This window comes from Populus nigra, chromosome 3, assembly GCF_951802175.1.
Source record: "Populus nigra chromosome 3, ddPopNigr1.1, whole genome shotgun sequence".
In the NCBI taxonomy this organism is placed as follows: domain Eukaryota; kingdom Viridiplantae; phylum Streptophyta; class Magnoliopsida; order Malpighiales; family Salicaceae; genus Populus; species Populus nigra.
Window position 1 is genome coordinate 19,048,728 of NC_084854.1, and position 24,665 is coordinate 19,073,392.

The window sequence follows — 24,665 nt, forward strand, 5'->3', positions numbered from 1 at the left end:
CTGATAATAATAGGAAAATGACAAAAATACCCTCAGACCCAAGGTATCAAAATCTAAATTTTAAGAGCAATCAGGCTTTTTTTACTATGATTTTAAAACTGAAAAGACAAAAACACTACTCATTGCAAGTTAAAGGTTTTTTTTATTCTAAGAATAAAAATGTTATTTTACTATGCACTTTTAATGAAAATATGAAAAAAAAAACTTTTCTATGACAGCCTTATAATTTTTTTTACTTTTAAGTGTATTAAAATTATTTTACTATGAAAAAAGAAAGTACAAGAAACAATTAACCTAATTATTCTATAATTTAGTTGTTTTTACACTTAACCTTCATGTTTTGAAAAATTACAATTTATATTCTTAGTGAGTATAAAATAGATTAAACTATAGAATGATTTAGGATGTAAATTGTCACTCGCGCAACAAACTATAGTATATAAATTATATTTTCTTAAAACATGGAGGATAAGAACTATAGAATGGTCGGTCAATTTTAGAATGCCTAAGTTGTCCTAATGCAAAGACAATTGTACTCTCAAGTTGTAACCTTTGAGGGTTTTTTTTTTGTTCTTTAAAGGGCAAGATAATAAAAACATTGTTTCCGGTCCACATTGCAAAGTGCCTAACACGTTCCAGATTATTTTTTTTAATTTAATTTAATTTAATTTGATGGTTGCTATGATTCTTCCTTCCTAGTCATTCCCAGATCTTCATCACCAAGAGACCGACCGACCAACTTGAATGCTTATAATTGCTCTTCAAAGTTTGCGCGCAAACACACAAGACTTGGACCAGTATATATGATCAATCGTTCAATCTGGGCAATCAAAATGTATCCTTGCGATTAATTCAATGGAATTCTTCTTAGCTTGCAATGCAACCAGAGAAAACTTTATTCAAAACCAACCACCCACCGTGTACGGATAAATTACACAGCTAATTTCGAAGAAAATTCGTCTCATTTTCTCGTTGGATTCATCTCATTTTAATTAAGCACCTTCTTTTATCCTATAAATAAATACCTTGATGAAGCCATCAGAGATGGTCAACAGACATCTGCGTTGATTGTATCATCAGAGATGGTCAACACACACAATTCTCTTTTTTAGGAAAAAAGAAACCGTATATTAGTCAATCTTTCACCTACTATTTATACCAAGTGCCCCATATCTTGACCGACCAAGCACAGCAAGTTCATGGCAACTTCAAGGTGAGGATGATTGTCTAACAAAGAGACATGTTAAATTTTACCCAATATAATAAGAATCTGAATTTATATATCAAGTTCAAATTACTATACATGTGAATGCGTGACCTAAACAAGTGAAAATTCAGCCACATGCCATTCGATTTTTACAAAAGTAGGCGCTGCTGCTGTAATAATGAAAAACGTGACTTCACATTGCTTGACCAAGCCATATACAAGTGTTAACAGAAACACAGAGAGGCTAAGAGATTTAAATCTATCCTATAGGGAATTAAGAGCTTGCTGCAGCAATGAATGCCTCAACAGCTTATGAACAGGTCTCACCAGCAGTCCCTTCTTGGCTAAACAAAGGAGACAATGCATGGCAAATGACAGCATCAACTCTGGTTGCCCTCCAGAGCATGCCAGGGCTTGTCATACTCTATGCCAGCATAGTCAAGAAGAAATGGGCTGTAAACTCTGCCTTCATGGCCCTCTATGCCTTTGCTGCTGTCCTCATTTGCTGGGTGCTATTAGGCTACCGCATGGCTTTTGGCGATGAACTCCTTCCCTTTTGGGGAAAGGGTGCACCGGCTTTAGGCCAAAAGTACCTATTAACCAGAGCGAGGGTCCCTGAAAGTACGCATACACTCGAAGATGGCACAAGGGAAACTGTTGAGCCTTGGTATCCGATGGCTTCACTTGTGTACTTTCAATTTACTTTTGCTGCTATTACCCTTATTTTGCTTGCTGGTTCTGTTCTTGGCCGGATGAATATTAAAGCTTGGATGGCTTTTGTGCCTCTATGGCTCATATTCTCCTACACTGTTGGTGCTTTTAGCCTATGGGGAGGCGGATTTCTTTATCATTGGGGTGTCATTGATTACTCTGGTGGCTATGTCATTCACCTCTCCTCAGGAATTGCTGGGTTGACAGCAGCTTATTGGGTGCGTAAATCAAGTCCTTTTAACCAAATTCTGGTTTTTATTAGATTCTGTGTTTCACTCTTGCTGCCATGATGCTCACTTGTTAAAAGTGACACAGGTTGGACCAAGGCTAAAAAGTGACAGGGAGAGATTCCCCCCTAACAATGTGTTGCTAATGCTTGCGGGTGCTGGTCTGTTGTGGATGGGCTGGTCAGGATTCAATGGAGGAGCACCCTACGCAGCAAATATCGATGCTTCGATTGCGGTGCTGAACACTAATGTCTGCGCAGCAACAAGTCTGCTTGTATGGACATCTCTGGATGTTGTATACTTCGGTAAACCATCAGTGATAGGAGCTGTTCAGGGCATGATGACTGGACTAGTTTGCATCACTCCAGGAGCAGGTTAGTGTGTTTCTGGGTCTGTGTCACAGTGATATTAGCATTATTTTAGTTGTTAAAAGTTAAAACTATGGATGGTCTTAATGCTTGCAGGACTGGTTCAATCTTGGGCGGCTATAGTGATGGGAATACTTTCCGGCAGCATTCCATGGGTATCTATGATGATACTGCATAAGAAATCTGCCCTGCTTCAAAAGGTATTTCTTTTGCTTCTCCTGGATATGCACGAGTCCTTAAAAAATTGAAGTCTTGACAAATTGCTCATCCATCTTTACAACTTCTCCCACCTCCAATCTAATGAAAGCTTCGTGGTTCTGGCCCATCTAAGACGAGACTTAAGGAAAGATAAAAAAAAAAAAAAAAAAGACTCAAAGAGATGTTAGGTAGTTCTCCAGTAGCACGCAAGAGTAGACTATCAAGTTTTGCGTCGTATATAATAGCAAGTTGTTCGGATTTATTAGCCATAAATCAAAGACCTAGTGTCGGTTTCTGAACGTGGAGTGGTCACGATTTAAATTATTTTTTATTTATAAATATATTAAAATAATATTTTTTATTTTAAAAAATATATTTTTAATATTAATACATTACAAAATCTGAAAATAAAAAAAAAAAAAAATTAATAGAATCACTTATTTGAATCGCGTTTCGTAATGAAAAGCTAGAAGAGAAAATGATTGAATGAGGGGCTAGCTGCCCATTTCAAGAAAGAACGAGGGCATTAACAAAACCAGTTGAGAACTTCATGAAAGATCAGTGGAAGATGTACTGTGCAGAGAAAATTATAGAAATACGAGATAAATTGAATTTTGGTTTTATCCATCTTGCTCATAGTAATTGGACCAATAAAAAAAATTCTTCTTTTTTCAGAAAACTACTTTTGTTTTCTCCATAGGTGTTTTTCAAGGATGATGACTACTCCATGATCATGTCCTCATCCCAGGCCTAAACAATATTGTCTTAAAACATGGAGCTTTTTTGAGACAAGGAATTTAGCAGTCTTCATCAAATACTATATTTTTCCTATCCTTATCTTCTTTGTCCAGAATATTTCACTTTATCATGCTTGTGTTCTCACCATCAAAACGGGGTGCTCAGCCACTAAAACATATCAAATCATATCTCTAAACCTTTCCATCAAGTCATGAATGACTGCCACTACCATACTTCAACAAGTCACTTGATTAATTTCCCATCACCCTTGTTTTGGATTTTATTATTCATCCTGAACTACTATCTACCCTTATGATCAGGCAAGCAAGCCCCACCATTAAAACTCCCCTAGTCTCCATTAAAATTAATTACAGTCAAAGATGAGAGCATGACATTGAACAATCTTGAGCTATAAATAAGTAGAAAAAGTAATTCATGTCTGTGTTTTTTATGTTTGATTGTTGAGGTAGCAAGGATAATATTAGTAGACTAAATACCAGGTGTGTGTTTTCCGTTTGTGTGGTAATAACAGGTGGATGATACGCTGGGTGTCTTTCACACACATGCAGTGGCTGGGCTCTTGGGTGGACTTCTGACTGGACTTTTAGCAGAGCCGGAACTGTGTGACCTTATACTGCCGGTGAATACAAGGGGTGCGTTTTATGGTGGAAGTGGTGGGGTGCAATTCCTGAAGCAAGTGGTGGCAGCCCTTTTTGTTATAGGTTGGAACGTGGTGTCCACAACCATAATCCTTCTGTTTATAAGGCTGTTTATACCATTGAGAATGCCTGAGGAGCAACTTGCTATCGGAGATGATGCAGTTCATGGAGAGGAAGCTTATGCTTTATGGGGTGATGGAGAAAAATACGACCCGACTAAGCACGGTCGGAACACCTTGTATGGAGAGGAAACAGCACAGTCTCCGTATGTTAATGGTGCAAGAGGTGTCACCATCAATTTGTAAGCATTGCAGAAACAAAAACCATCATTTTGTAAGCTAGATGACTGCGCGCACACGCACACGCACACGCACATAATTATAGCAGTTTTGATTTCTTGATATATATTAATTAGCACATAGTTTGATTTGTAAGTAGAATCTTGACGCATGTAATATTGAATTATAAATTGTTCTGCCTAATTTGAGAAGAGAATAACAAAATAACTAAAATGAAGGCATAATTATTAAAGCTACGGACACATTTTTTCTATTCAGCACTACATACAGTGCAGTGATGCTTTTATCCATGTAAAAAAAAATGAAAAGCCTTGGATTAGAGGGGGAATCTTTACATAACTCATTAATCACCAGTATAATTGTTTTTTTAATAGTAAAATGATTTAATTACTTTACAAAACAAAATTTTTAAAAATAGCACACGAGTATTTATATCTTTTTAATTTTTTAAATACAGTAAAATAATGAGTTTGCCTTTTAAGTAAAAAAAATATTTTAATGAAAATCAAAATGGCACACAAGGGTATTTATATCATATGTCATTTTTATTTTATATCTTTTTATTTATTTTAGCTCAAAGGTTAGTTATGGTTGCTAAGAACAAAGGATTTTCATTTTAATAAATAAGTTATGTAAATAAAAAATTATGTATATAAAATAAAAAAAATAAAGATATATTATAATAATCTCTTTGAAGCATTATGAAATTTTTAAAAAAATAAAAAAAAATTAGTTGCTATTTAAATAGCATGAACTAAACAGTTTTAAAAAATAAGAGAGAGGAGTTAATTAAAATTTAAAGAAAAACTTAATAGAAAGTAAAAAAAAACAAATATTAGTTGAAGTTGAAATAAAAAGAATTAATGAAAACTTTTTTTTAAAAAAATATCAGGCCTCCATGCTTGACTAGGAATTCAAAAACCCAGGCATGCTCTTTATTGGTTGAATTTTGAAGGACGAGAGGCCGCCTATTATTGCAGACCACCTTCATCCTCTACACCATTTTTTAGTCACCAGAATTGAGATTTGGGCTTTTAGAGTTAAGAAAAGTCATTTTCAACCTTTTTTTCACTTGGACACATTAAAAAAAACCTCATTTTCAATTTTAAAATAGCCTATAATCTTTCTAAAATATAAAAAATTAAAATTAAGTACCTCGGTCTATTTTTTTAACATAATTAAAGAATATCAATGTCTCAATTAAACTCTAGAAAAGATAAATCCAATAACATTAAGATCATTCTTTTTAGTGGTCGAAATAAGACTATCTAAGTTTTTTTTTATTTTTTCTTTATGTTTTTAACATCGAGGAATCAAAACGTAAAAAGAATAAAGTCTGAAACTAAAATGTAAAATTCTAAAACAATAGGACCCAATAAATAGATAAATTAAGACTTTAAGGAGCAAATTGAAGTTTTTGTGTCCCTATCCAAATGAGGTTTTTTTTTTGTTACATCTTATCCTTAATCTTTTAAATTTTTCTTTTAAACACAAATAAAACTATATTTCACAAAATCAATCTTTAATTGGGAGAGAATGAAAATTAAAAGAAAATCTCAATATATAAAACCAAGTTGATGCAACGAATGAAATTACAAATAAAAAAATTTGCTGACAGAAGTTAAAAAAAGAAGTGCACTGCTCGGAGGATATCGCACCATTCCTTTTCCTGATATGTTTTAGTATATTTGGTAAATGGTAATGGTAATAAAGCTCAAGGATTAGTAATTTAAGTTTGTTTTAGTACAATTGACTTTTTGTGATGAAACGCTTTAGGTGGTTGACTTCGAAGAATGAGTGCACCTCGGGCCTAACTCAATACTCGTATCAGTTACCAGAAACACAATGGGGCATTCGTACAAGTTAGTGATCCAGTAGGAAACAAAAACATTATTCTGACAGTTAACTTGTGTTTATATGAAATTTCAGGTAAGAGAAATTGGAGGGTATTTGATATAGTAGTAGGGTAGTTTTTATTGTATTTTTATTTGGAAATGCACTAATTAATATTTTTTTTATTTTTTAAAATTTATTTTTTATATAAACACGATACAAAAACATAAAAAACAAAAAAAAAATCAAAAAACTCTAATTATATCTCTGCTAACGGGCTCTAAATAATGGATCTTCATTCTAGGAGATATCATAGGCGAACTGATCCATAGAACACCACTTCAGCTGGGCCAGTCATGTAAACATGGTTGTCTTCCTCCCTCCACTCAATCTCCAGTGGACCTCCAGGTAGATCAACCGTGCAATTCTGTTTCACAATAACATTGGTGAGGCATAAGAAGATTAACCGATTGGACATTTAGTGGGAAAACTCTAAACTTGCAACAAATGATATTCATTTGGAAATGAAAGATGTTAAAAGGCTTGCTATACATTCCATAGGCACTGTTAAACTTCCAATCTGGAACTTACCCTCCCAGCACGACCCTCAAGAACTGCTGCAACCACTGTTGCACAAGCGCCGGTTCCGCAGGCCAGTGTTGCTCCTACAGTCACAGAACAATGGTGAGTTTTCCAGTCAAAGAATAAGGATTATTTGATACACAACCACAAGGTAGCAAGATACATGGAGATGTCCATGGCAATAGAAACTCACCTGCCCCACGCTCCCAGACACGCATTTTGAGATGTGAAGGTGAATAAACTTGCACAAACTCTGCAAGTCATGTTAAATATAAAATCAAAACATGACATAAATACTTATGTGAGATGGCATTCCACAGAGAATGTTCGAAAGACTAGTACAGTTCCAATTAGTTGTGGGTGCTGAATCTTTACTAGGCTATTTTAAATAGTACTGCATTTATAACATTTGAAGTGTCTAATACCATCCCTTCTGCCACCGCCTCTCATATAAAAATTCCAAGTTTCCTAGTAATTTATCAAGAGCTAGACAGACAGTAAAAGTAGTAGTGATGTAAAAGCACAAAATAAGGCATTAATAAGTTCACCGGAGAAGTATTATTGTTTGAGGATGGAGGCATCGATATCAGGTATGCCTGCCTTGTCAGGCAAGGCACATAGACATGGTCATGTTTGCACACAATGGCGTTGTTCAGTACATGCAGGCTAAAATGAATTTGAATTTATAGAAATCCTCGAGGACAACTTTCGTAAGGTAAAAAAAAGTGGTTTGTTTTATATGTTCAAGTATATTATTAAGTGTAATCCCTTCTATGAATATTGACATAAAAAGTTCAATATTTTGTGCATTTGCAAAAATATTTGGCATCCTTAAAAATCTTGAACTCACATTAAATGCTAGAAAGAACATGCATACATCATAATATGCATAAAAGAAGCAGCAGAAAGAAAAGATTCCTAACTTCATCACAACATTATATACAAGCACTTGCACACACACATGTGCATTAACACACATTCCGAGTCACGAGAATGCATGCACGAACCATCTGACTAATAATGCAGCAACCATTACTAGAATAGAAAGCATGCTCTTTGATAAGTCATCTTGACTCCTACTTCGTGCTGACTCAAGCAAATGGAGATATAATACTTACGAGTTGCAAAATGTAAATTTTTGAGAAATTTAAATAAATAAACTGAAAAGTTGCATGATTTAAATGCATTTAAGATGCATCAGACGGGAGATCATTGATGAATCATAAGAGGATACCAACACCATGAGAACTACTGAGAGTTAAAATTGTTTGATGCAATCCAAAGAATGTATGAGACTAAAAACTCCTATGTTCAAATCAAAATCCTATGTCATATTGGGCACTCCTTCCACATAACAACGCCAAAGCAACATGAGAATAAATTGCAACAACCATGAGCAGAAAACAAAGTCAAGTTCTGGAACTTGTAAATGTCCAAAAATCATCACAAAATACGAACTAACCAGTGTTAGTTCGTGCTGGGAACACATCATGTTGTTCAAACTTAGGACCGATTTCAGCCAGATTTAATGCATCAACCTGCAAATCCTGTTATTACAAGCAGGAGCATCAATAACCAACAAAGAAATACCAGTCTTATTAATCATTTACTAATTAGACACTACGCAAATGCCAGTGTTTTAATCCAAAATGCATACCTCCCCTCCTTTGGTGCCGAAAGTTACACAATGAGGATTTCCCATGCTAACACAGGTCACATTCCAAGTTACTCCATCCACAACCAATTCCGACTTAACAACAGCATCATTCTTATTCGAAGCCAATTTCGTAGGCACGTTAGCTGCTTTAAGCACCGGCTCCCCCATATCAACCTTAACTTGCCCATCTTCTTGAATCTCAGGAACAATCAAACCAGCACCAGTATGCACAGTAAAACTCTGTCTCTTCCCATGAAAATTCTCCAGCTCGGCAATAAACCTGGCAAAACACCGCACCCCATTGCCACACATCTCCGGCTCGCTCCCATCAGAATTAAATATCCTCATTGTATAATCAGTTCCATTAACCCCAGGCAAAGCAAAAATCACCCCATCTGCCCCAATCCCAAAATTCCTATCACATAACTTCACTGCTTGCTCTGGTCTTATCTTGGGCTCGCTAGAGTCCCTATTATCAAACTAATTCAAACAAATGAAGAAGCTTTAAAAAATGATAAATAAATAAAGATAATAAATCATATGAAAAAAGGGATAACCACAATGAAGTCATTGCCGAGGCCGTGGTATTTGACAAAGTGAAGGAATCTGCTGCCTTCTCTGTGATCAAGAAAGGAGGATGATTTTGATGAAGTTTCCTGGGGGGCTGCTGCTGAATCGATGCTCATTGAAGAGGAAACTACTAATGGCCGGAACTTCGGGTTCTTTAGAGAGTTAAATCGAAGAACAGGAAGAGAAGTGGTGATAGTGAGAAAGAGTTGGGAGTGGCGAGTTGAGGGTTTTAGAAAGAGGGAAACGGTGGCGGCTGCAATAGTGTCGGCCATGGCTGCAGTAGTTCTTGGGGACAAAAGAGAGAGGAGTTACGGACGGTGTTCTCTCTGTCTGCCATTTCAATGTCTTTTTTTTTTTTTTCCCTTTGCGGGGGGCGGCGAATTTTTCAGCTTAATGATTTTCAACCGTGGATTAACAACTGTTGAATATTTTTCATTGTAATCTTAACCCTTGATTGTTTGTTTTTTCAAAGGAGATTCAAGTAAAGTTTCCTGGGAGTGTGATCGCGATTAGGAGGTTAAAGTAGAGTATTTTGGGAGGTTAGTTTGTTTTTTAAAATATTTTTAATTAAAATAATATTTTTTTATTTTAAAAAAATTATTTTTGAAATTAGTATGTTAAAATAATCTAAAAATATCAAATAAATATTAATTTAAAAACAAAATAAAAAAATAAATTTTTTTAAAAAATACTTTTGAAATACAAAAATAAACCGGTGTAAAAAACATACAGTTAGCAAAATGTTTTAAGGTTATATTTTTATTACTTAAATATAACAAAATATCCCTCATTAGATTTTCCACACAAAAAGAAGTCTTAAATGTTGATACTGAATTTTTATATTTAAAAGTAGAAAGTCTCCTTTTTATAATTACAATGTTCAAAATTTATCTTTTTTCAATCATTATTGTTTATACATACCAAATTTGATTTCTTCAAAAACAACCATGGTCATATTATTATTTTTTTCTTGTTCAAAACTATTTTTTTTGTTTTAAAATATTATTTATCAATAAAATAATTAAAATTTTGAAACTTGAATTCTTATATATTTATAGTCTTATTTGAATTGATTTTAAATTTTAATAATCAGAAAGTAATATTGAATAAAATAAGATTATATCAAAATAAGATTCTTTATAGTTATATACTAGTGTTTTGCCCGAGAGATGCCACAAGGCCCTCGCCAAAACCTATTTTTATATAGTTTGTAATAATTAAAATAAATATTTATAATAATTTTATAATTTATCTTCTCGCGTAAAAAATATATATTTTTAGGTGTAATTTTTTTTATTCACATATTTCATTTTTTGTGACACTACTAGAAGCAGCTAAACCTTTAAAATTTCAAATGTTGTGCTCCTTGTAAAAGCGCAACCTTCCGATCTAAAACACAAACAGCTTATTTCTCTCATTTTGCTTCTCCTTCTCCATCATCAGAATAGCTCATTCCCCATCTTTGTGTCAAGGTTTTCTCTTCCATGGCCTCCTTTCCCTTCGTTTCCTTGCCTCCTTCCACTTACTTGCACCCCATTCCACCACAACATCGCCCTTTTCTCATTCACCCACCACTGCCACCACCTCCACCTCCGGAAAATCCATCACCTCCACTTCAATAATTTAAGGTCAGCACTATATTTGTCACCCAATTTTGTTAAATTTCTTGTGTTTTGATGATTACGTTAGGATTTAGTTTTTTAAGATCAATTAGTTATAAATTATGTTAATTATGTATAAATTATATCAATTGAATTTATAAATTATATCAATTAAGTATTAAATAGATATTTGACCAACCCGCGTGTTTTGTCATGGGCTGTAACTTTTTATAGAAAAAAATCCTGGTTAGATAGGTTATTTTAATATATATATATATATATATATATATATTACATTAAAAATTCAGAAGGTAAATTGAAAAATTATCTAAGTATATAATAAATAAAATAAATTGATAATCATTAATTAAATTGATAATTATTAATGTAAATAAACATAAAAAAGTTATTAACAACAACTAAAAAATAAACTGGAAAAATAAACAAATAAATAAATATTAAAATATTTAATCTCACAAATAAGATATATATCTATTTATGTCAATCAAATTTGTTTATCAAATTTTATAAAAAATAATAAAAATAAAAACACATATAAAACTAAGTAAATAAAATAAAAAAATTATAAAAGGTGTACATATCAGAAATATTATTTCAAAATAATTATTATTTTATAAAATAAAGCTTATCAGCATAAAATAAAAAAGCATTCAAAAATTAAATATAAAACATAACATTCTTTTTAAAAAAAATCTATTAAAAAAATATAAGGATAAATCGATAGATAAAAAAATTAAAAATAACCATAAAATCAATCTTTTTTGAAAAAAAATAATAATGCAGAAAGATATGATAGTAAAAGCAAATGAAAAAAAAGGAATCCCTAATTGTACCAACTATTAAAACTCGTAACTCGTGTCAACCTTTAGATCGGATGCGTTACAAATAAAAAAACAACAAAACTTAATCTCTAATAAATTAAATGTTGAAAAATAAAACCAGAAAAAAAAATCTATAATAGAAAAAATTATAATTAAAAGAAAAGGGCATCAAAAGTATGAGAATCAAAATAAAATATAAATTAAATGGTATAAAAAATCAACATTAGAGTATTAAATTAATTATTTATTCTTTACACTTGTAAAAATTACGTAAACACAATTTAAAGCTAACATTATAGGTATAATAATTTTTTATTTTTCACAGGTGGTTCGTGTAGATTTCTGTTGAAGGCCAAATAATTAAATAGCTTGTAGTTTACAACAATTCAATCTTTAAGGAATTATTCAAAGCCGAAGAAAATCAAATTTTTCAATAATAAATTTCTAAACAATTCTAGATTTATCTAACGAGATTCTTGAAATTCTTAAATAATTTTGTCTTATAATTTTTGTTGCGTGTATGATATTCAATAACCCAACAATTTTTACTTTATTAGGATCGGTATCACTAGACCAGTCATCAGTGTGATTAACTCTTCGATAGCATCCTGGCAAAGGAAAGTTGAAAAATCATCCATGGAATAGAAAATAGATTCCATGTCTGGATAATGCTGAGAGTCGATTTTAGCAGCATAAATTAAGTAATTTGAACCATCTAACTGCAGCAAAGTTACAAACTTTATGGGCTTAAGCAGTATAGTAGCAATCAGGATACGTAGAGTGGTTCAGAGATGTAAAACGAAGAGACACCTTATCATATCATATTATTCTGCCAAATCATTTGAGTTTTTAGTTAAAATATCTCACAATATCTACTATTTTAATTTTTTTTTATTGAAATAAAAACACTAGTACAATTTTATTTTAAATTTTCTACTTATTAATAGACAAGGTAAAAATAATAATCTTACCATAATTATGTATTTTCTTAACTTTATTTATTTTAATCAAATACATTTGTACTTGTAAACATCATTTTAATAATAAAACTATATTATTTTTATTTATGCATCAATTATGTGATTGCCTATTGTTAACTATATATATTGTCAACTATTTTGATTTAATTTTACTCCTTATATAAATTTAATTGTTAATTATATCAAATTTATTTATCAATATTTATTTTCTTTGTAACTTAAATTTTAGTAACCAAATCATAATTTAAAATATGAGTATTTGTATAATTTATGTTTAAAACTATAGTGACAATGAAAATATGATATAACAGAAAAGCTAAAACAAAAGACAAATTTATTATGGCCTTTAACACATTTTACTATTCACTGCTACATTGTAATTACTTTTTTTTCCTTACAAGAAAAATAAAATGCCTTGGTTTTAAGGGTATTTCGGTATTTTATTATAGCTCATTAGTCATTAAATAATTGACCGGAGATATGAGTGTCTTTTCTATTTTTTCAAGCACATTGGAAATGACTTAGCCATTTTGTAAAAATTTTAATTTTTTTTAATTTTTTTATTTAATTTTTATATAAGAACCGTGAAAATAATAAAAACAAAACACTTGAAAATTAACTAAAAGGATATTGTGGTAATTGTGGGAATTACCTACACTATATAAAAAGCCACTTGGCTTCTTAAGGAAAAACAACAAGGAATTTATAATTTCCTTGATATTAAGTCTAGCCTAAAAACCATTATAATAAAAAAAAAATTGTAAGTTTTAATTGGTTTAGTGTTATGGTGTTAAAAATATGTGTAATAAATAAATATAATGAGATGGATGTGTCAAAAATAAAAAAGAATTGTTAGAATTCTATGTAAAGGGTAGTCGAACCAGTTTGTAACGCGGGAAATGAAGAAAAAAATGTTATTTGTATATTTAACATCAAAATATGATAACTAGATGTGAATGATTGAGTAGAATATTATATGTGTCCAAGAGTCGACATAAAAGGTGGTAGTGTAATATTTGATTTATGATAGAAGATATTTCTCTGGTCAGATCCCAGGACGCGGGAGTTTCAACATCAGCACACCAAAAAAGTAGGATTTCTCCTAGACTTATTTTTCTAATAATAAGAAATAAGAAAAGAAAATAAGTTGGGGAATATTCTATGGAAGCGTGAGAATATATATATAAAAGTGTTTCCGATCATTTTAGGAAAAAAAGGAACTTTAAAGAAACATAAAATAGAATATAATCAGTCTATCTAGATTTAAAGGCTAATGATATCAATATGGAATATGTTAATATCAGTATTACATGTTGTTATGATATTCTTAGGGATTATGAAAATTAAAATATCAACAAGATTATGTTGATATTGAAATTAATAAGAATTTGATTAGCCTACCAGGAATTGGAAGTCAATGATATCAACATGAAATGTTATGATATCAACATGGAATATGTTGATATCGGCAATACATCATGTTATGATATTCTTCTGGTTATGAAAACTAAATATTTCAACAATGTTATGTTGATATTAGAATTAATCATAAATTTGAATAGCCTATTAGGGCTTGGAGGCTAATGATATCAACATGGATTCTGTTGATATTGACATTATATTATATTATGATTTCTTGCAGATTATAGAAGCTAAATATATCAACAATGTTACGTTGATATTAGTATCGATTGCTTGATTTATTTACCAGAATTGAAAGATTAATGATATCGACAAGTATGATATTGATATCAGTATCACGGAGTGTTATATTTATTTCTAGATTTTTAGAAGTTATGTTGATATTAGTAGTTTTCTACTTTACTTTTTTGGGGAAAAATAAATATGTGCTAGGGAGATTTCAACTAAAATAGATAAATTAATGTAGTGAAAAAGTAAGGCTTTATATTTTAATTATTAAGTTTAAGATTTATTTTTCTAGGATGTAATTTAAACTATATGTTTTAATTTACAGGTAATCTTTTTCACAACAAGAATATAAATTTATAGTTGGAGATATGTTTATTTTTGTTATAGATATTTAGATGTTAGCTAATGTTATTGTTGATGTAACTATTGACTAAATTCATATGTTAAACATTTGAAATGTTATGTAATGGATTGAGCTCTTAAACTCCTTCTGGTAACTATCCTATAACTTGTGGTTAAGGATATTAATTCATGTTTTCTTATTGTGAACTTTACTTTCTTTTTATTTTAGATGATATTAGATAATGCATCTTTCTTTCCTATAGAATATAAATTACTTAGAAAACTCATTAATGTTTTAGATCTTGAATGGTTATTTCATTTACCTTGAAGTTTTTATTTTATTTTATGAATATTGTTGTGGTTTGTTTTTAACATAATAAATGTAAAAAAGGGAATGAAGTTGAGAAAACACATGACTTGTATTAATATTATGATGATAATGATCCGGGGTGATTGGATTGAGTTGAGAAATAATTTTCTTGAAACACAAAGGATTAGTCAATAACTTGGAATGTTATAATTATAGAAGAAATTCTACTGAAATTTCAGTAGAATAAAAAAAACATTAGGGCTATTACATCTAATTTGTCATGTATATTTTTTTCTAATTTAGTCTTTATTTTTTTTATTTCTAATTTTTTTGGGTCTTTTTTATAAAAGTTTTATTAGTTTTTTATTTCATCATTTAATCCAAATTTATGATATATTATTTTTTCTAATTTGATCATTATTCTTTTAATTTTTTTGTCCTTTTGTTGAAGTTATTTTTTCTTTTCAATTTTACCCTCCAATTAAAAATTTATAGTTGTCCTCTAGTTTATTTTAATTTTAATTTTTATCAGCATTTTTTAATTGTTTTTTTATTTTAGATCCTTTTATGTGATTGCTTTTTTTTTTCCGACTTCATCCTTTGGTGATTGATTTGTTGGAGGTTGGGCTTTGTGGATTTTTCTTATATGATGCTTCTAGTATAATGACTCATATCACGAGTTTGAAAAATTTACAGGGGTTGATATCTTTTTTTTGTTTAATTTTTTTATATGATTTCATCCTTTAATGTTAGTTTTTTATATAAAAAAATTAGCTTTGTGGTTTTCTTTGATTTCTTTTCTATTAGGTTATCTCGATCTTATGAATTAGTAAGCGGATTTGACAGGATAAACTAGTTGGCCTGCTTCTTATTGTCCAGGTTACATGTTTATCATATTAACTCAGGTACTCGTGTAGGTTTTTTATCTATTTTTTACCCCAAAAATCAAACATCATCATTTTTTTGCTCTTAGAAAAAGATTTTTTTCCCCAAGTTTTAGGTTAATTTTTTTTTTAAAAAAACCAGTTTACTATTGCTATGTTTTTTTCTTATCTAATTAAAATAAAATTAGCTTATTTAAATAATTGAGGTTATAACTCGAGTTATGAAATTCTTCTTTCTTACAAACATGCTTGTTATACTTAAATATCATCTTAAAAAAAATTAATATAGACCCGCGACAAAAATCTAGCTTATTACTTATTCATTTATCCCATTTAGAAACATCCGTCTAGTTTACACTTATTCACTGATCCCATTTAAAAAAATTTCTGAATACGCTATTAATATTAATTATAGACAAGAAGTTACTACAAATGTAGTTAGTTTAAGTTCCAATAAAAAAAACCAGATACAGTCTAAACATTGGATCCGATGGAACGAACTAGATAAATGTTCGCTCAAAAGGCACAATAAGCGCAAATTCTTCCCCTATTTTTTTTTTTAATTTATTTTATTTACAAGAGGGAGAGGAATGTGGTCTTTAACCTCTTGGTATACATAAACTGGGGCACGAACCGCTGAAACAAAAACAATCACATGCATGTTTCGTAACGTTTCTGTTATTCAGAAACTGCGACAACAGCTACCCCTGTGTGCACAGTAAAGAATTAGATAGTTTTTTTTTTATTTATATTTAATATTCAAATAAATTTTTTGAACGCAAAAACATACTATTTGTGTTTTGAAAATATATTAAATATTACTTTATAAAATACTTTTTATTTTTTATTGATATTTAATATTAGTATGTTAAAACAATTTAAAAGTATAAAATTAAGTTAAAACTAAACAAAATTCAAGTTGTTTTAAAAACACAATCGAGCCGCAATCTCAATCACTCCTTACCACCAGGCCAGCCTGTGCTGCTTTATAGAACATGCATGCATTAACTTGACTGAAACATTGCCTTTCAACAACAACAAAAAGGACTGAAACATTTGTTCATTTCCTCGTTACAGGCCATGTTTTTTCCACCATCCGTGGCCGTGGGGCCTGGCCTTGAATCTTTACGTCAAGTCAAATTATGTAGTTTCTTTCAAAAGTTACCTAATCCTATCCCAACACCCTGTACTGGGACTTGTTATAGTTTTATCTTCTTTTGATATGATTCTACTGTCAATCAGTCAGTCTCTGTATTTGTTTTTCATTTCTGTACATCGTCTGCTCGTACATTTTACGGTGACCATTGTTATTATTGCATCTTTTATATCGACGCTTGTCCAAAGGGTTCTATCTCAGTACATTTATATCAGACTTTAAGCTCAGTATACTTCTTCTAAAAGTAAAGTTAGGCGAACAAAGATACGCCAACTCTTCAAAAGAATTAATGGCAGAACTCGAACGTGAAACCTCGAATGATTTTTTCTCTCTGAGCTAACTGCTGAGGGCAATCAGTCTAGTCAAAAGCTGTCGTAAACTCCTTTATTTGTGCTAATTTATGGCTATGATCAATCACAATGCAGTGTTATATCAGTGTTAAGACTGATGTGGGGGTTGTCAAAAGCAAAGTTAAGATTTTGAGTGGACAGGAAAGGCTAGCTGCCAGCAGAGGTTATTTCAGTGGACAAGTAAGAATCATAATAACAAGTATAGGAAGTATAGGGTTTTCTATCTACCTACCTACCTACTTACCCTCAAACGTGCTTCTGCTGCTTCTTCTTGTCTTCTTTCGCTATCACCATCTCTTTGGATTAGCTAATTTTCAGCTTTTTTTTGCCCTTTCCATGGAATTTCATTAGGACAGTTCAGTTTCATCTTTGTAACAAACTGAACTATGTGTCGAGTAAAAAAGGTCTCTGTGGTTCACTCTTGTTTGCCAACAAAATAGGTCACACTGATTGCTTCTTCATTAAATTTCAGCTTATAATCTGTACTTAACCATCGCAGGGGAGACTACCTAGCTTCACTCTTGAAAATGGATTGTGAAGATGCATGAAAAAAATAAATAGATATTTTATATAAGTAAATTTCTTTATAAATATTCTAGATATTTATAAGATATTTATATTAAATATTAAATATTTTAGATATTTCTTAAGATATTTATATTAAAAAAATTTATATAAATGAAATTTCATCTATCTAAATACAGGTCTATCAGATCTCATTTCTCTAGACTCTATCTCTCATGACATGTCTAGAAAAATCTAAGTCCAATATACGATCTAAACAAGGCTTAAGAAACATTTAAGCCTACAAAATATTTGTTATCCCCGTCACTTGAATAAATATTGTATTGGTTTAAGCTTCAGAGTGTTTTTCTAGAAGGTGTAGTTAGATTTACTAAGTTCTCGTGATCTAGTTTTATCAACCCATAGAAAACGCCCCCAATCTTTCTATTGAGGAATTTTCCAGCTTCATCAGATTGGAGATTATTTTTATGACCAACAATTTAATTATTTCAACCAATAAACGATTTCATCTTTTTTTTATGTAATAAAAAGTTTGTGTTCACCTACATATTGTAGAAGTTTTGGATACATTGGAAAATTAGTACACAAAATTAAAATAAATAAAGAAATGACATAAAAAATAAAAAGTTTTGGTGAAAAAGCATATTTTCAGATGTCGCGCTTGGAAACTGTAACATTTAATTGGTGTCGTAAACCACAACATAATTTTAATTGATGTTGCGGCTCCAAATCGCGGTAGCTGTTAATTTTCCATGAAAGACTTCATTTTTTTTCTATTTAATTTTCTTAATGATTAAAAAGAAGCAGAAATAATTGACTTTATACAATGTATGTTTTCATGTTAGATTATATGCTTATTTTCTCAATGATTAAAGAGGAGCAGAAATAATTGACTTTGCACAATGTATGTTTTCATGTTAGATTATATGCTTCTCTTTAGCACACAGACACAAAAAAAAAAAAGCTTTTTGCTGCAAAACTAGAATAAAGAAATCACTGGGGCTAGAAATTGAGTAATTATTTGTCATCTCATGATATAATTCTATGTATTTCATGAAAAATTAATTGATGTTGCTGTTTGGAATTGCGACATCCAAAAGTTTATTTTTTCGCTAAGACTTTTTGCTTTTGTGTTGTTTTGTCATTTATTTTAATTTAGTGTGCTAATTTCCTATTTTATCCAAAAATTTTAACATTATCATGTAGAAAGCATACAAAATGGTGTCGTCAAGAAATTTTTTGAGACAAGTTATAAATGATAACTTTTTTTGAGAATTATATTAATTATTCTTAATAAATTAAATTTCAATCCATAAGTTTTTTTTAAAAAAAATTGTTGAGCATGATTATAACATTTTTATTATTAGAAAATGAATTGTATAGTGGGTTTGGTTTTCTTGATAATTTTTTCCATAAATTAATTGATATAAAATCACAATTCACTTCATATTTATTTAATAAAAAGTAAATAACTTGAATGCTAAATCAATAGCAACAATAAAATAGTTACTTGTTATACAAAGAAAATAACAATGAAAACTTGTATAATTACAACTTAAACATGACATTAAGAAACAATCAATAACAATTATATATATATATATATATATATATATAGAGAGAGAGAGAGAGAGAGAGAGAGAGAGAGAGAGAACTTGAAACCAAATTAAAAAAAAAACTAAAATAGATGATGAATTCATTGTTCACCTAAACACAATTTACCATGGATGATAATAGTGAATTTACCACTTTACCCTTAAAAAAACCTTTTAGCTAGATGTTGAGGGCATGGATGTCTTTCCAATAAGGATATTTTGGTATTTTTAAATTTATTGGGAGCGAGATGGGTATTTACTTTAAAATTGCACGGTAAATTATCATAAATACCTTTAAGATTAATGCATCGTTTGGTTACATTAAGGGCAGATTTATATTTTTACTTATAAAGTGCACAATAAAATAACCAATTTAACCTTATATACAAAAATAGTTTGGTTGGCTAGGATAGTTTGGTTGGCAAGGAGGGGTGTTTTCGTCTTATCATTTTTTATTTCCACTGTAAAAATACATTTGTACCCTTGAGTTTTAATTTTTTTATGCCTATGATATGAGGGTATTTTGGTTATTGTACTATTAGTTTTTTGTTGTTATTGGATGAAGTGAGGGTTAGTTTTGTCTTTTAATAAATTAAAAGGAATTAAAAAAAACATTGGCTCTTGTTGGGCAAGTGTCAACCACCCTACTGTCTGTGGACGATGCGTATGGTTAATTTTGGCAACCAAAAATGTCATTTCATGACATCATTAAATTCATCTTGGTGTCTTCTCCATGTAGAAATGGTGTGTGTAAAAAATAGAGCTCCAGTTTGACTTCGGCGGCCATTTCATTTTTTTTTCTTTTTTCCTTCTCCCCCCCTCGATTCTTGCACCCTGCCCTGCAATTTCTTAAATCCCTTAGCTTCTTTTTGTTTTCGATTTCATCCTTAATGTTTTGGTTGATATTTGTTTTATTTCAAATAACTTATGAAAATAAAAATTTGTTTCAATTTTATCCTCATTTGATTTTTTTTTTACTTATCTTTCTTTTTTATTTAGTCCATGATCTTTTGGCTGATATTTTTTTTGTTTGAAATAACTCATGAAAATTAAATTTTTTTTCAATTTCATTCTCATTTGACTTTTTAAATTTGTCTTATTTAGTCCATTTTCTTTTAATTTCTATTTATGTCATTTGATGATTTCACCTTCGATCATTTTTTTTTCCTATCAAATTGTTTTCTTATTATTTTGATTTTTTTTGCTTTGCTAAATTTTTTAGTTTTTATTTTATTTTTACATTCAATTTCATTCTTTAACATTAAGTTGATTTGAATTTAAGCTTCTTGGTTAACTCCATTTTGGAATTTCATGGATTCTAGTTTGGAAAATTAACCCAACTTAAGGATGTTCACTGGGGGTTGCCTTTTCTTTTTATCATTCTTTTAAGTAATTTTTTTTCAAATTTTAACCTTCAATATTTAGTTTATCAAAGATTAAGCTCTGTGTTTTTTTATATACTTTCTACATCCTTTGTTTTTTTTTTGGGTTATCTAGGATCTTTTTATGTTTTGCTCTTTGTTAGATATATTTTCTCAAAATATTTTTTTCTTTAATTAAATAGAATATATTGATTGAATATAGATGGATATATACTCACTTCACTGTGTTTTGTTCACTTTATTTTTACAGGGCATTGCTCTAGTAAACCATGCAGCTTCTTTTGATGTCTTATTGCATCCTTTTGCAGTAAAGTTTGAACCAACTCAGAAAGCTCTTTTGTTTGTGGGCTATGTCCACAGTCGAGTTGCGGTAGGCCTCTAGCAATCTTTTATTTTTTCTTCTTATAGGTATGACATTGATGACTTATTTTTTTGTTTAATATTGTCAGGTGTTTTTACTGCGTGTTTTCTATTGTTGCTTTTAATTTAAATTAGATTATTAAATTAACCAATCTTATTGTATATAGATTGGTCAAGATAATGAACCGAGTATCGAGTTTTCCTTACTTTTGTGTTTGTTCTACTTAGATTACTCACTATTTTCTTTATTTTCGCTCTAATTGATAGAAAAGGAAGTGATAGCCAGCATTTTTATACAAAAATTTAGATACACGTACAGTTTATCAACATTTTGTTGGTGGGGTGCCTCCCAATAGCGCACCCCCTCAACAAATTGAACCTTTTCCTTTTCTATTAGACTTCCTATTCCCAGAGGGTGGGATCTCAACGATGCTTTTAAGATGGATCTACTTGAATCTTAGTACCCGTTTGAAACAACTTTGTTCCAAAATTCTCTAGAAAAGAAGAGCCCAAGCTGATCTTTTCTTTTCTTATAAAAAAGTACCGATTCAAGAGAGCATGAATAGTTGTTCTCTGTGAATGAACAGTGTGTAACCTTAGGAAAAAATGGCATCGTTCGTACATTATTAAGACCCACCATGCTACCATGATACGTCCACTTCGATTTCAGATGCAGGACCCCCACCTCCTTCCTTTCTTTTTAGCCCCACTCTTAACACCTGACCCAGTCCCATAGACAATTCTCCCTCTTTCTCTCTCGATTGCCCACTCAATTTGTGATTGTCTTATGGGGGGTCCCTGGGCCACAGATCTCGTAGAGAAGAAACTCGTACTGATGATCATGCATTTTCTATATGAATCTCTTAAAAAATATATAGTTTCTGTCCATAGATACTTGAAATGCAATACGTTATAAGACATACACGGATACGGATACAATATAATACGAGATACAATACGTTTCCAGTCGCTTAGCCAGTGAACAACAGCATCTAAGGAAAGCAATTTCAGATCATCAATGGGTTTTACGAGTAACCAGTGAAACTATAACTAGATCTGATTATATACCGATTAAAATGTAAATATGCAAATACAAAGGTACCATAGCTTAAGCAGACAAGGTACCAAGAAAAAGGTGAAGCAAATATTACCTTTTGCGTGGACTAGGGTCCTGGTTGCAGTGTGGACACCCGTATCCTGCGCCAAAGATTAGCTGATTCACATGACGACACCTTCTTTATTTTAATTATTTGAAATGGTACGGACCACATGCTGCTCCCTCCATAAATATGTTCCATGTTCAAAGCCTCCCTACCATGTCCAAAACAAGACTTTATTGTTACCATAAGTAATAAGTTAGATCTAGCTAGCTCTACTATGGACTACCATTCCACTACAAACCCTAGCTCATCTGGGTCATCTTCTGCACCCAAGAATGGCGGAGAGAAAAGGACGGGTGGCAAGAAAAGCAATGGAGGGGTGAAGTTATCAACTGACCCTCAAAGTGTGGCTGCGAGGGAAAGGAGGCATCGTATTAGTGACAGGTTCAAGATTTTGCAAAGCTTGGTTCCTGGTGGGACAAAGATGGACACGGTTTCCATGTTAGAGGAGGCCATTAATTATGTTAAGTTCTTAAAGAATCAAATATTGCTTCACCAAACTATAATGAACTCTGTGGATGATGAACGATCTCTTGATTATCATCTTCCTGCTGGTTCTGCTTCTCTTCCTACTGAGCAACCTTCATACTTGGACAGCAACCTCGCATCCGTAGTGCATCCTTCGTCTTCACTACCATGCCCAGATTCTTACTTCCAAGCTGATGAAAATTACACGCATTATGATGCATTTGATAGTAAGAATTATTACTTTTAGTCCTTCTCTGTGTCTATATGGTTAAAAGCACGCTTGATCAGTCGTGGCGTAGGTGGGCTGGCGTGCTGGTGGTATCATTGACCTTCAAGTATTAGTGGCAGCAATTAGTCCAGGGTTACTCGCTGTACTGTTCTTCGTGAATTTAATTTATGTGTAGTTTCGATTTTATCTAAAATCTTTTATTCGTTTCAATTAGATCCCCTAACTTCAATATTTGTTCGACTTTTCGTTTTCGTACGTTTTTATTAGAGTAGAAATGAAAAATATGTGAATACAATTTAATCCCTAACATTAATGAAATATATCAATATAATCTAAAAAGTAAAAATGAATAAATTGAAATTAAAGATGGTAGGATTAGGATGTTTCATGAGAAACCAATCTTCTCAAGTTTCACAGTATTTATTTTACTAAAAAAATGCTTTTCCAATTAATTTTCTGTTTTTATTTTTGTCAATCTCAACTCTCTCTTTTTTTCTTTACTTTTTAGCTGATACTGAGATATTTCATAAGCTTCAGGGATGGAATTGAAACTTGAACATGTTTTCTGTTGCTATTGGAAATGGATGGAGAGAAAAAACTGGAGTAAAAATAAAATATTTAATATCTGATTGAAATAAAAAAATGAGGGCTGGTTGAGAAAAATCAAAAGTTTTAGATAAAATTGAGAAAACATGTAAACTTGAAATTAACTTGAGAGGGACAGATTTAAAATTTACCCATTAATTAATAACTAATAAGGTTAATTTGCGATGCCCACTTTAATTAACTGATCAAAGAAGATCAATTAGTCTTAATATTTACTAGTAACTTTTATACAATATTGATTAGAACCAACAAACAATATAAAATAATATTCTACTAGCTTCAATAAGTTAACCTGATAGCTAAGAATATTTACTCTCTTTCTTGGCTCAGAATAATTTATTAAATACAGAGGTTTAAATTAATTTTAGGGTTAGCACATAGAAAAATATTTAAATTTCTCGGAGTTTATATTTAAGATTGTCCAGAGAGAGATTTAATCTTAGTGGACATGCAAGCTAATTCAAAGTAAATACCTCTATTGTCGGACCAAAATAATAAATAAATATAATTACCTTGTATTGACAATTTATATGGTATTAGCATATTGATCCGCGTTCCGTAACGGGTCTATAATAATTCCTTTTTAAATGTAAAAAATATATGAAGAATATAAATAATATATTAAATATTTTGAGTCTGGCAACAATGTTAAATTCAATACTATTGGATTTGGTGACCAAATCAGACCCAAAATAATCTTGGGTTTAGTTGCAAAGACGAGCTCAATAGTATTGGGTTTGGCAGCCAAGTTAGACTCAAAAGCCTTGAGTCTGGTAGAAAAGTCAGACTCATTAGCATTGGGTCTGACAGCCAAAAAGTTCAAAACATGCTGGGTCTGGCTGGGCAGCCGGACCTAGCGCTAGTACGTCCTACTAAAGGTAGGGTCCAACGCTATTGGGTCATGTCGGGTAGTAGAGCTTAATTCTATATAGTCTTGCTTAGCAAAAGGGCCCAACACTATTGGGTCTTGCTGGCTTGAGGACCCAACCAACGCTATTGAATCCTGCTTATTCAACTCAACCTAGCTTCAAATGAAAAAATATTATCATCACCCAATTTTTGTACAATATAAAAAGAGTCTCATCAATTTATTTTCTTTTTACTATATGAAAAAAAATTACATAAGAAAAAAGAAAAAAAAATCTAAAGAGGCAAAAAATAAAATTGAAAATATCT

The 24,665-nt window shown here is 31.0% G+C and overlaps 3 protein-coding genes across 3 annotated transcripts; 2 read left to right on the forward strand and 1 right to left on the reverse strand.

Moving 5' to 3' along the window:
- The first annotated feature begins 1,278 nt into the window (after nucleotides 1–1,278).
- On the forward strand, nucleotides 1,279–4,639 carry LOC133688811 (ammonium transporter 2-like). The gene is made up of 4 exons (XM_062108427.1): nucleotides 1,279–2,136; nucleotides 2,234–2,519; nucleotides 2,610–2,713; nucleotides 3,982–4,639. The coding sequence occupies exons 1-4, from the start codon at nucleotides 1,501–1,503 to the stop codon at nucleotides 4,411–4,413; spliced, it is 1,458 nt and encodes a 485-aa protein (XP_061964411.1). The 5' UTR covers nucleotides 1,279–1,500; the 3' UTR covers nucleotides 4,414–4,639.
- Nucleotides 4,640–6,402: 1,763 nt separating this feature from the next.
- Nucleotides 6,403–9,430, reverse strand: LOC133688488 (diaminopimelate epimerase, chloroplastic-like). Its single transcript, XM_062107976.1, has 6 exons — nucleotides 9,037–9,430; nucleotides 8,480–8,959; nucleotides 8,285–8,369; nucleotides 7,016–7,075; nucleotides 6,832–6,905; nucleotides 6,403–6,667 (listed from the first exon to the last, which is right to left on the reverse strand). The coding sequence occupies exons 1-6, from the start codon at nucleotides 9,319–9,321 to the stop codon at nucleotides 6,551–6,553; spliced, it is 1,101 nt and encodes a 366-aa protein (XP_061963960.1). The 5' UTR covers nucleotides 9,322–9,430; the 3' UTR covers nucleotides 6,403–6,550.
- Nucleotides 9,431–22,348: 12,918 nt separating this feature from the next.
- Nucleotides 22,349–23,093, forward strand: LOC133688114 (transcription factor bHLH140-like). Its single transcript, XM_062107503.1, has one exon. It carries the CDS (start codon nucleotides 22,404–22,406, stop codon nucleotides 22,899–22,901), a length of 498 nt encoding a protein of 165 aa, XP_061963487.1. The 5' UTR covers nucleotides 22,349–22,403; the 3' UTR covers nucleotides 22,902–23,093.
- Nucleotides 23,094–24,665: the final 1,572 nt, after the last annotated feature.